A 12,862-nucleotide genomic window follows, 5' to 3' on the forward strand; every position below is an offset into this window, starting at 1 on the left:
GGGGAAAGGGAGTGGGGGGGAAAGGGAGAGGGGGGCCAGAGGGAGAGGGGGGTGAGAAAGAGAGGTTTGAGGGGGGGGCGGGAGGGGGGGGAATGGGAGGGAGGGGGGGGGGGGGAAAGGGGGAGCCAGAGGTGGGGGAGGGGGGCCAGAGTTTGGTGGGAGGGCGGCGTGCGGCCAGAGTATGGTTGGGGGGAGGAGGAGTGGGAGTGGCTAGAGTTTTGGGATCTGTCCAGGAGTATCTGGTGTTACACTCCCTTGATATGGGTGTGGTCGTCCACGTCGTGGGTTTTATGGGGAGTTTTAAAAGAAAATCAACATTTGGCATTAAAAGTGAATCAAGCTTGTGGAGATGGCTTTATCAGTGGAGGCGATGTGGGAGCAGCAGTTATCTGGTGATTACTTCGGGTGTGGTAACTAATTGTTTCTGTCACTGGACTAGTGGCCAGAGGTCGTGAGTTCAAATTCCACTAGGGCAAGTTGGCAAATTTAGAACCTTTATTTCCGGCCCCTCCCTGTCCTTTTCCATGACCACCTTAAATCTCACTGAATTATGGTCACTGTCACCAAAGTGCTCACCTACTCGCACTTCTTCCATTTGGCCGGACTCATTCCCTAGAATTAGGTCCAGTACCGCCCCCTCTCTTGTAGGAGTTTCTACATGCTGGCTCAAAAAGCTCTCCTGGATGCACGTTAAGAATTTTGTGCCCTCTAAGCCTTTTACACTCTGAGTATCCCAGTTAATATTGGGGAAGTTGAAATCCCCCACTATTATTACCCTATTATTTGCACAATTTTCTGAGATTTGCCTACATATCTGTTCCTCTATCTCCCCCTGACTGTTTGGGGGCCTATAGTACACTCCCATCAAAGTGCTTGCCCCCTTTTTGTTTTTAAGCTCCACCCATATGGCCTCATTTGAGGAACCTGCTAATATATCATCCCTCCTTATGGCAGTAATTGATTCTTTAATTAATATTGCGACCCCCCCTCCTCTTATACCTCCCCCTCTGTCTCGCCTGAAGATTCTGTACCCCGGAATATTGAGCTGCCAGTCTTGCCCCTCCCTCAACCATGTCTCTGTGACAGCAACAATGTCATACTCCCATGTGTTTATCAACACCTTCAGTTCATCCACCTTATTTGCAAGACTCCTTGCATTAAAATAGATGCCATCCAGCCTTGCCCTTACATATTTGCCCTGTCTTCCAAGCTGACTTGTTTTTTTTCTCAATATTTGGCTGCACATCACCCCCTATTGTAGCTCCACTCTGTATCCCATCCCCCTGCCAAGTTAGTTTAAACCCCCCCCCCAACAGTGCTAGCAGAGGTTAAAAATTTTGAATTTTGATGAATGAAGTAGTATAATGGTATAGGCAGTAGAGATAGTAAGTGTCAATAATAAATGTTGGTTAGACTTATGAGGCATGAAGGCACTGTTTGACCTATCAAAGGTCATTGAGAACAGTGCTTGCATTCCCTGACACAGATTTGAGGAAAGTTGACTATAGAGTGAAATCCTCAGCATGAGTGGGTGAAGGGTGTTATTATTGCAGGCAGCAAGTAGGGTCGATGAGGGTAATGCTTTTGATGTAGTCTACATGGATTTTAGCAAGGCTTTTGACAAGGTCCTACGTGGCAGTCTGGTCAAAAAAGTGAAAGCCCATGAGATCGAAGGGAAAGTGGCAAGTTGGGTCCAAAAATGGCTCAGTGGCAGGAAGCAAAGGGTAATGGTTGACGGGTGTTTTTGCGACTGGAAAGCTGTTTCCAGTGGGTTTCCGCAGGGCTCAGTACAAGCTCCCTTGCTTTTTGTGGAATATATTAATGATTTGGACTTGAATGTGGAGGGCTTGATCAAGAAGTTTGCAAATAATACAAAAATTGGCCGTGTGGTTGATAGTGAGGAGGAAAGCTGTGGACTGCAGGAAGATATCAATGGACTGGTCAGGTGGGCAGAAAAGTGGCAAATGGAATTCAATCCAGAGAAGTGTGAGGTAATGCATTTGGGGAGGGCAAACAAGGCAAGGGAATACACAATAAATGGGAGGGTACTGAGAGGTGTAGAGGAAGTGAGGGACCTTGGAGTGCATGTCCACAGATCCCTGAAGGTAGCAGGACAGTTGGCTAAGATGGTTATGAAGGCATACAGGATACTTTCCTTTATTAGCCGAGGCATAGAATATAAGAGCAGGGAGGTTATGCTCAAACTGTATAAAACATTGGTTGGGTCACAGCTTGAGTACTGCACCCAGTTCTGGTCACAACATTACAGGAAAGATGTGATTGCACTAGAGAGGGTACAGAGGGGATTTATGACTATGTTGCCAGGGCTGGAGAATTTTAGCTATGAGATAAGATTGGATAGGCTGGGCTTGTTTTCTTTGGAACAAAGGAGGCTGAGGGGAGATTTAATTGAGGTGTATGAAATTATGACTAGACTAGATAGAATGGATAGGAAGGACCTATTTGTCTTAGCAAAGGGGTCAGTGACCAGGGTGCATAGATTTGAAGTGATTGGTAGAAGGATTAGAGAGGAGCTGAGGAGAAATTGTTTCCCCCAGAGGGTGGTGGGGGTCTGGAACTCACTGCCTGAAAGGGTGGGAGAGGCAGAAACCCTCAACTCATTTTAAAAAGTACCTGGATGTGCACTTGAAGTGCTGTAACCTACAGGGCTACGGGCCAAGGGCTGGAAAGTGGGATTGAGCTGGGTGGCTCTTTTTCGGCCGGCACGGACACAATAGGCCAAATGGCCTCCTTCTGTGCCGTAACTTTCTAAGATTCTCCTCCATAGAGTGGGAGAGAAGACATCAACCTGTGACTGATCGTCTGGAAATGGCTAAAGTAAACTTTAAACTGACCCTCAACGTTGCAGACGGATTGTTTAGTTTGAGGAAGCCTCCACTTGTGTGAGGTTTGAGCAAGGGTTAAAATGCTGGTTAATGTTTGATAAATTGAGCTATTGTGAAATGAAACCTGTGGGGTCGAGCAGCCTGTGGTTTGTACATTACACAATCCCTTCTGTATTTTGTTTGATGGCTCGCTGCCGGTCAGTATCTGATAATCAGGTTGCTCTAATGTGGGCTGTTGCTGTCACATGATAACGGTGGCCCCCGCTCTAAATCGATGTAGGCTGATTGCAGATTTTGAAATTGACCTTTCCTTCCAGGCCCCCCCCCACCAACTCCGCGTTGAATATTTGCATTCATACCATTGATTTTTTTTCTTCAGTTGTATTCTGCGGCTTTAGAAATTGAGATAAGGAAAGGGAATAAAAAGGTAGAGATTTAACTTTCTACTTTCCTTCTTCTACCCACCCCCCAAACCAATTGTAGCTCTCTTCTCCCATCCCAAGAATGGTCTAACAGCCCACAGCAAGGAGTGATGGATGCTGGCCTACGCATTTTAAATTGAATGCTTTGTCAACTGAGGGGCCTTTATATTTCGACAGTCAAGAGCCTCCCTGGACCACATGTATCTGCCCCTCTTCTCTCCTCCACACCCACCCACCCACCCCCCGAGGAAAAATAAGATCTTGCATTAAATTAATTTTACCTTTTTTGACTGGTTATTAAATTTAAAAGTTGTTTGTTGTGAGGTAGGATTGGGAAATATTTCCAAGAAGTTTGTTTGAAAGTCAGAATTTTTTTTGTTTTTAGATGGTGAAATTGTTTGGAAAGCAGAGATGTTAAACAAATATTTTGTATCTGTCTTCACATTAGAAGACACAAAGAACATACTGGAAATAGTGGGGAACCAAGGGGCTAATGAGATTGAGGAACTTAATGTAATTAAAATTAGTAAAGAAAAAGTACTGGAGAAATTGATGGGACTAAAGCAGAGAAATCCACTGGACCTGATGGCTGACATCCTAGGGTTTTAAGAGTGGATGCATTGGTTTTGATCTTCCAGAATTCCCTACATTCTAGAATGGTCCCTGTGGATTAAAAGGTAGCAAATGTAACCCTGCTATTCAAGAAAGGAGGAAGAAAGAAATCAGAACTATAGGCCAGATAGCCGGACTGCGGTAGTAGGAAAAATTCTAGAATCTATTATTAAGGATGTAGTAACAGGTCACTTAGAAAATCATATGATTGGCCAGAGTCACCACAGTTTTATGAAATGGAAATTGTGTTTGACAAATCTATTAGAATTTTTTGAGGGTGTAACTAACAGGATAAATAAAGGGGAACCAGTGGATGTAATGTATTTGGATTTTCAAAAGGTATTTGATAAGGTGCCACATAAGAGGTTGTTACACAAGATTAGGGCTCATGGGATTGGGGTAATACATTAGCATCAATTGAGGATTGGTTAATTGACAGAAAACAGTAGAAATAAATGGGTCATTTTCAGGTTGGCAGGTTGTAACTAGTGGGGTGCCGCAAGGATCAGTGCTTGGGCCTCAGCTATTTACAATCTATATTAATGACTTAGATGAAGGGACCGAGTGTAATGTATCCAAGTTTGCTGATGATACAAAGCTAGGTCGGAAAGCAAGCTGTGAGGACGATGAAAAGGGGTAAGGCAGGTTAAGTGAGTGGGCGAGAAGGTGGCAGGTGGAGTATAATGTGGGGAAATGTGAAATTATCCACTTTGGTAGGATGAATAGAAAAGCAGAATTTTTTTTAAAAGGTGAGACACTAAAATGTTGGGGTTCGGAGGGATTTGGGTGTCCTCGTACACATCACAAAGTTAATATGCAGGTACAGCAAGCAATTAGGGAAACAAATGGAGGTTGGAGTATAATAGTAAGGGAGTCTTGCTGCAATTATCAGCAAACATCCCCACTTCTGACCTTATGATGGAGGGAAAGTCATTTAGGACTGAGATGAGGAAAAATTTCTTCAGAGGGTTGTGAATCTTTGGAATTCTTTACCCCAGAGGGCTCAGTTGTTGAGTATATTCAAGGCTGAGATCAATAGATTTTTGGACTGTAAGGGAATCAAGGGATATGGGGATAAGGGTGGGAAAGTGGAATTGAGACAGAAGATCAGCCATGATAATGAATGGCGGAGCAGGCTCGAGAGGCCACATGGCCTACTCCTGCTCCTATTTCTTATGTTCTTATAACAGGTGAGGCGAAAAGTGTTTCTGCCCATGGGTTTAGTCACTCTTGGGGTAGGGGTGCTTGTGTTGTAACTGGTACTTTCTGTGTTAAGCACGTGTTTTAATAGTGAAAATGATGCTGATTGCAGATCAGATGTCATGAAACTTTTGTTGAAGCAAAGACTCTGTGCACCAGAAACTCTCTGTTTTAGTGATTATAGAGATTGTAGTGAGATGAGTCTCCTGATTGATGTATGGTTTGCTCGGTTTAAGAGTGTGCATTATAATCCTTTAGTGTATGAAGGCAGCCACTGTTCATCGATTTCTCTGCCTCAGCTTTGTGCATTGGGACAAAACTGAATGTTGCGAGCGGGGATCTAAAACAAACACTTTATTCTCTCCTGGGTTTGGGAATTGACTATCTCCAAGTTTGCGGATGGTACCAAGCCAGGTGGTACATGAAATTGTGAAGTAGAGAGCAGGTAATTGTAGGGGACGCAGATTCTGCAAGTGAGCAGAATGTTGGCAGTTGCAGTTTAATGAAGTGAGGTAATTCATTTTGGATGTAACAATGTCAGATGGGAATACAATAGAAGAAAGGGGGAGGGGGAGGGTGAAGCAGAACTGGCACAGTACGCCCGAACCCGCCCGACGCTGTACGCAGCAACCCAACGACGGGCTTTGAGCGCCGATATAAAAGCATTGATGGGCTGTTGCGATTATACAGACCTCATTTGGATTATTGTTCAGTTTTGGACACCCCAACCTAGGTAAGGTGTATTGGCATGGGATATAGGGATTGAGTTGATGAGACTGGGTAAACTTGGTTATAATTTGTGACTGTGGAAGCTGAGGGGCTGCCTGATGGAGGCATTGATGGGGAATGACTCCTCACCAGTAGGAGAATCTTCAGTTTCAAAGTAAACCAATGAGGGTTGACTTCCATATGTTTGCTGATCACACCCGGCTCTACCCCTCTGCCAGTTGCTGCAGACGTTTTCCTTCAGCCTGTCCAAGCTCCCCGGCCGCCGTCGCCCCTGTGATTCTGTCCCCGGCCGCCGTCGCCCCTGTGATTCTGTCCCCTCCTTGTTTTCTGCTCCACTATTGATTGTTTGATCAGTCACTGTGCTCCTGGACTTTTTAACTCTGCCCAGCTCCTCTGCTCTACTTTTAAAATCTCTTCAAACCCTTCTCTTTAACTGTGCTTTAGCTCTCTCCCCACCTCTGTCACTCCCAGCAACTATTTCTCTTGTTTTCCCCTGCTCGTGTTTCAAGAAGTTTCCCTGCATTTAGACAAATGCTGTAGAAAAGCAAATCGAGTGAACGTTGTCCCTGTAATATGTTCAAGTGCAGGCCCCAATGATGAAAGGACAGTGCACTAACCCACTTACACTCCTTTTTATGTTTGTCTTTAATGTCATTGAAAGTACCTCCAAGCTGTTTGCCATGTTTTTTAGGGGACTTGCTTTTTAAGACACAATGTATTGAATCTGTTACCTGACCACACTACCACTTGCAGTTTTCAGTGATGCTGCTCTACTTTATAAATTAGTTATTGTACCAGGAAACACTTAAGTGAGACACCTCACCAAGAACATAATTAAAATTCATAAGAAATGTCACTTTTTGTTTGTCAAAGCATTAGTCAGTTTTTGCCTTACCCGGAGACGTTCCTGTTAATGAGCAAGGGTTACTTGTATAATTATGCAGTTGTTTATTCAGTGGTACGCATTGTCTAACTGTATAGAATTTGTTCGGGTGTCCCTCCAATCTGCTAATTGTCTGAATACCAATTTGGCAAGTTGCACTTCTGTTAAACATATTCCTTGCTTTTTGTTCTAGGTTAGTCCGTAGCGTGTTGCAACACATCAAGAATTTGTATGGAATTAAACTTCAAGTGAAGGGATTGGAGAATCTGGATGTCAAGGGTCCATATGTTATCATCTCCAATCACCAGAGCTCCCTGGATCTGATGGGTAAGGATGAGCAGTGCCAGTGAGGAACCTATCTCCATTGCATAGTATCACTGCTTAATGTTAGTGTGTTTGGTGTTGGCAGTGGAGTGTTAGGAACACGTTTTCAGCACGATTGGGGTGGCTGAAGGCAGTTTCCAATGGACTGTAATGGCTGGTGTAAAATTCAGCCTTTGACTGCCTTGAAGGTTCCCTCAATCATGAGTTGATTAACATGGAACCTGCTTCCATCACTCCCTTTGGCATATTGCCCAACTGGTCAGTGTTCATTTGTAAACGTAAACTGGCAGACAGTCCAGCTTTGGGTGGCTCAACAGTTGAATCTGATCCTGTCCTCACTGGATAGCACTCAGGAACAAGAACCCTGGCACAGGGACCAGGGTTATCCCCCTAGCCCAGGGACGGTGAAGCAAATTCTATGTCGCTTCAGCTGAGATCAGCCAACTAGGTAAAGACTAGATAGGCTAATCCTTTGACCCACCTGTCTGTATTACTCAGTGCACCAATGAATGGTGCATTTATACAGTCAGCCATTGAAGGAGCTCCAAAATCTCTCTTTTAAACTAGATTTGTTCTATCAAGTTAATTCAGCCTGGTTGAGACTGAAACCATGGGTCTCCGGGACACTGCTGAACACACGGACAGCAATCTTGATTAGTCTCTACTCAATCCTGTGTATCTGTCGACTTGTAAACTGATCTTCCAGTAGAACTGTAAGTTCAGAGTTCAGGCTACATGTAATGTTTGTAAGTAAAGATTTGAAGTGAACCTGGACTGTAACCTATAATACTACAAAATGCTGCAGTACAGAGGGATCTGGGTGTCCTCGTACATGAAACACAAAAAGTCCACATACAGGTGCAGCAGGTAATCTGGAAGGCCATCGGAATATTGGCCTTTATTTCTAGGGGATGGAGTATAAAAGCGGGGAAGTCATGCTACAGCTGTACAGGGTGCTGGACCACACCTGGAGTACTGCGTACAGCTCTGGTGCCCTTATTTAAGGAAGGACATACTTGCATTGGAGGCAGTTCAGAGAAGGTTCACTTGGTTGATTCCGGGTATGGAAGGGTTGTCTTATGAGGAAAGATTGAACAGGTTGGGTCTATACTCATTGGAATTTAGAAGAATGAGAGGAGATCTTATTGAAACATATAAGATTCTGAGGGGACTCTATAGGGTAGATGCTGAGAGGATGTTACCCTCATGGGGGAATCTAAAACTAGAGGGCATTGTCTCAGAATAAGGGGTCGCCCGTTTAAGATGGAAATGAGGAATTTCTTCTCCCAGAGGGTCGTGAATCTTTGGAATTCTTTACCCCAAAAAGCTGTGGAGGCTGAGTCATTGAATACATTCAAAACTGAGTTAGACAAATTTTTGATCAGCAAGGGAGTCAAAGGATATGGGGAAAAGGTGGGAAAGTGGAGTTGAGGTAAAAATCAGATCATCCAGGATCTCATTGAATGGCGGAGCAGGCTCGAGGGGCCAAATGGCCTACTCCTGCTCCTATCTCTTATGGACAGTTATCTGCAAGGAACAGAATGGACATCTGGTACTTTGAGGGAGTGGCAGAAAAGCTTATCTTCATTGGTTTTTAGTGGAAGTGAGACTTTAGGGGTATCTGAGGAGGATGGGGAAGAAAATAAATATTCAAAAGGATACCTATTTTTTAAATGGGACTAAAAACAGATGTCGCTGGGCTGGGATGATATGCATCACAGAATACTGAAGGAGGTTAGGGAGTAGGAATTATGCCAAAGGACTGGAGGTGGCAAATATTACACCCAAAATAAAAAACACAAAGAAAATGCTGGAAATACTCCCAAGTCGGGCAACATCTGTGCAGAAAGAAACAGTTCATGTTTCAGGTCGATGACTTCTTCAAAACTGGAAGAAGTGAAAGATTTAAGTTTTTTAAGCAAATACAGAGCCAGGGAAAAGGGGGGAGAGGAGGAAAGAACAAAAAGGAAGGTCTCTGGATTGGAGGGCAGGAGTGATTTTAATGACAAAAGTGAAGATGGTGCAAGGGAAGGAGAGTGGTGACCTTATGGTTCGGCATATCCCTCACTCTACCAGTACCAACAAGCTTAAGGGCTCAACCCTGGTTCAATGAGTGTAGAAGAGCATGCCAGGAGCAGCACCAGGTGTACCTGAAAATGAGGTGCCAACCTGGTGAAGCTGCAACATAGGACTACATGCATGCTAAACAGCGTAAGCAACAAGCTATAGACAGAGCTAAGCGACCCCACAATCTATGAATCATTTCAAAGCTCTGCAGTCCTGCTATATCCAGTCGTGAACGGTGGTGGACAATTTTCGGGAGGAGGAACTCCGTGAACATCCCCATCCTCAATGATGGCAGAGCTCAGCACGTGAGTGTAAAAGACAAGGCTGAAGCGTTTGCAACCATCTTTGGCCAGAGTGGGTGATCCATCTCTGCCTCCTCCCGAGGTCCCCACCATCACAGAAGCCGGTCTTCAGCCAATTTGATTCACTCCACGTGATATCAAACGGTTGAGTGCACTGGATACAGCAAAGGCTATGGGCCCCGACAACATTCCAGCTGTAGTGCTGAAGACTTGTGCTCCAGAACTAGCTGCGTCACAAGTCAGGAGTGCAGTGGAATACTCTCCACTTGCCTGGATGAGTGCAGCTCCAACAACACTCAAGAAGCTCAACACCATTGAGGACAAAGCAGCCTGCTTGATTGGCACCCCATCCACCACCCTAAACATTCACTCCCTCCACCACCGGTGCACTGTGGCTGCAGTGTGTACCAACTACAAGATGCACTTCAGCAACTCGCCAAGGCTCCTTCGACAGCACCTCCCAAACCTGCGACCTCTACAAGTAAAGAAACAAAAAATGAGTCTAGAGGAGCTGTAAATGGCAACAGCAGAACCATTAACAGAAGCTGCTATCTGAAAAAATGAGAGCGGTAGTTATGATTTCAAGTTATTGAAATTAATGTTCGGTCCAGAAGGTTGTGAAGTGCCTTCCATTTAGCTTCATTGGAATGGTGTAGGGGCTGAGGACAGAGGTCAGAGTGGGATGGAGAATTAAAGTGACAAGCAACCGGAAGGGCAGGGTCACGCTTGCGGACAGAGTGGAGGTGTTCAGCAAAGCAATCACCCAATCTGCGTTTGGTCTCCCCAATGTAGAGGAGACCGCATTGTGAGCAGCGAATAGTGTTCTAAATTGAAAGTACAAGTAAATCGCTGCTTCATCTGGAAGAAGCGTTTGGGATCCTGTATGGTGGGAAGGGAGGAGGAGGAGGGGAAAGTGCAGGTGTTGCATCTCCTGCACTCGCACAGGAAGGAGAGTGGGTGTTGGAGGTGATGAAAGAGTGGATCAGAGTGTCATGGAGGGAATGGTCCCTTCGGAATGCTGGGAGGAGAGGGGAAGATGTGTTTGGAGGTGGCGGCTGGTGGGGTGGGAGATGAGGACAAGGGGGACCCTATCGTGGTTCTGGGAGGGAACACCCCGTTTAGGAAAGAGATAAGCCGGGAAATTATAGACCAGCTGATACTACCTCACTTTATTGATATAAAATGGGAAGCAAAAGATGCCCCAGCAGAGATCATTGGAGCCTGTAAACGTAGTCAGTAATCAGGATGAAATTAATGAACATTTGAATAGGCGTGGATTAATTGGGAGCCTTCAGCCTGGTTTGGAGAGGGCGTGTTTTACGTGAAGAGTCTAACTAGATTAAATTTAGTGTGCGGATAACGGGCATGTGATGGATGTTGTGTACACCAGTTTTTCAGAGAGCCTTTGATAGGTGCCACTTAGACTTGTGAAAATTTATGGCATGTAATAAAGGAATATAGCCACATGTTTAGAGGGATAGCCAGAGGATAGATAAAATGTGGGGTGAATGGATGCTTTGCAGATTAGCAGAATGTGGGTGCTGTTTGGCTCCAATAATCTCTGCTGGGGCATCTTTTTGTTTCCCATTTTATATCAATAATTTGTGCATGGGCACAAGAAGAATATCATCAGTTTACTGGTGCCAAATTAGGAGACCTGGTGAAGTGAGGAAGAATGCAAAGGATTGCAGGTGGGACATGGTCTGGTTAGTTAGTTGAGTGGGCAAAGAGCAGTAAAATGGTACATTGTGGGTGGAACGGAACAGTGAAAGGAAGTTTACTCAACGCTAAGATCTAGAAGTACATAGGCACAAATTTTTAAAGGTAGGAGTGCAGATCGACAATGCGATAGAAGCACATGGGGCTAGGTTTTATACAGAAACACGATGCTAGAGACTGGAGAATTGCAAATAACATCCTTGTTCAAAGAAAGGGTGTAAGGATAAACCCAGCAACTACAGGCCAGTCAGTTTAACCTCTGGTGAGGAAGCTTTTAGAAACGATAATCCAGGACAAAATTAGTCACTTGGACAAGTGTGGATTGATTAAGGAAAACCAGCACGGCTTTGTTAATGGCAAATTGTGTTGAACTAACTTGATTGTTTTTGATGAGGTAACAGAGGGCTGATGAGGGCAATGCGGTTGATGTGATGTATATGGACTTCCAAAAGGTGTTTGATAAAGTGCCACATAATAGGCTTGTCAGCAAAGTTGATGCCCATGGATTAAAGGGGCAGTGGTAGCATGGATACAAAATTGGCTAAGAGACAGAGCACAGAATAGTGGTGAACGGTTGTTTTTCAGACTGGAGGGAGGTGTTCCCCAGGGGTCAGTATTAGAACCACTGCTTTTCTTGTGTATTAATGACTTGGACTTGGGTGTACAGGGCACAATTTCAAAATTTGCAGATGACACAAAACTTGGAAGGGTAGTAAACAGTGAGGAGAATAGTGCTAGACTTCAAGAGGATATAGACAGAATGGTGGCATGGGCAGACACGTGGCAGATGAAATTTAACGCGGAGAAGTGCGAAGTGATACATTTTGGTAGGAAGAACAAGGAGAGGCAATATAAACTAATTTTTTTTTATTCGTTCATGAGACGTGGGAGTCGCCGGCAAGGCCAGAATTTACAGCCCATCGCTAAGCGCCCTTGAGAAGGTGGTGGTGAGCCGCCGCCTTGAACCGCTGCAGTCCGTGTGGTGAAGGTTCTCCCACAGTGCTGTTAGGAAAGGAGTTCCAGGATTTTAACCCAGCGATGATGAAGGAACGGCGATATATTTCCAAGTCGGGATGGTGTGTGACTTGGAGGGGAACGTGCAGGTGGTGTTGTTCCCATGTGCCTGCTGCCCTTGTCCTTCTAGATGGTAGAAGTCGCGGGTTTGGGAGGTGCTGTCGAAGAAGCCTTAGCGAGTTGCTGCAGTGCATCCTGTAGATGGTACACACTGCAGCCACTGTGCTCCCGTGAAGGGAGTGAATGTTGAGTGGTGGATGGGGTGCCAATCAAGCGGGCTGCTTTGTCCTGGATGGCGTCAAGCTTCTTGTGTTGTTGGCACTGCACTCATCCAGGCAAATGGAGAGTATTCCATCACACTCCTGACTGCCTTGTAGATGGTGGAAAGGCTTTGGGGCGTCAGGAGGTGAGTCACTCACCTCAGAAAACCCAGCCTCTGACGTGCTCTTGTAGCCACAGTATTTATGTGGCTGGTCCAGTTAAGTTTCTGGTCAATGGTGACCCCCAGGATGTTGTTGGGGGATTCGGCGATGGTAATGCTGTTGAATTTCAAGGGGATGTCGTTAGACTCTCTTGTTGGAGATGGTCATTGCCTGGCACTTATCTGGCGTGAATGTTACTTGCCACGTATCAGCCCAAGCCTGGATGTTGTCCAGGTCTTTCTGCATGTGGGCATGGGCTACTTCATTATCTGAGGGGTTGTAAATGGAACTGAACACTGTGCAATCATCAGCGAACACCACC

The 12,862-nt window shown here is 45.2% G+C and overlaps 2 protein-coding genes across 4 annotated transcripts in view; one reads left to right on the plus strand and one right to left on the minus strand.

Annotated features, from left to right (window-relative positions):
- Nucleotides 1–12,862, minus strand: part of LOC137309330 (divergent protein kinase domain 1B-like) — a 128,983-nt gene that overhangs the window by 65,184 nt on the left and 50,937 nt on the right. The gene's annotated exons all lie outside the window — the stretch shown is intronic.
- Nucleotides 1–12,862, plus strand: part of LOC137309335 (1-acyl-sn-glycerol-3-phosphate acyltransferase alpha-like) — a 44,287-nt gene that overhangs the window by 12,893 nt on the left and 18,532 nt on the right. Inside the window, exon 3 of the mRNA XM_067977590.1 lies at nucleotides 6,886–7,019. Within this exon, the coding sequence (XP_067833691.1) occupies nucleotides 6,886–7,019 (134 nt within the window). The remainder of the gene's footprint in view (nucleotides 1–6,885; nucleotides 7,020–12,862) is intronic.

Source organism: Heptranchias perlo, unplaced genomic scaffold, assembly GCF_035084215.1.
Source record: "Heptranchias perlo isolate sHepPer1 unplaced genomic scaffold, sHepPer1.hap1 HAP1_SCAFFOLD_162, whole genome shotgun sequence".
NCBI classification, from domain to species: Eukaryota; Metazoa; Chordata; class Chondrichthyes; order Hexanchiformes; family Hexanchidae; genus Heptranchias; species Heptranchias perlo.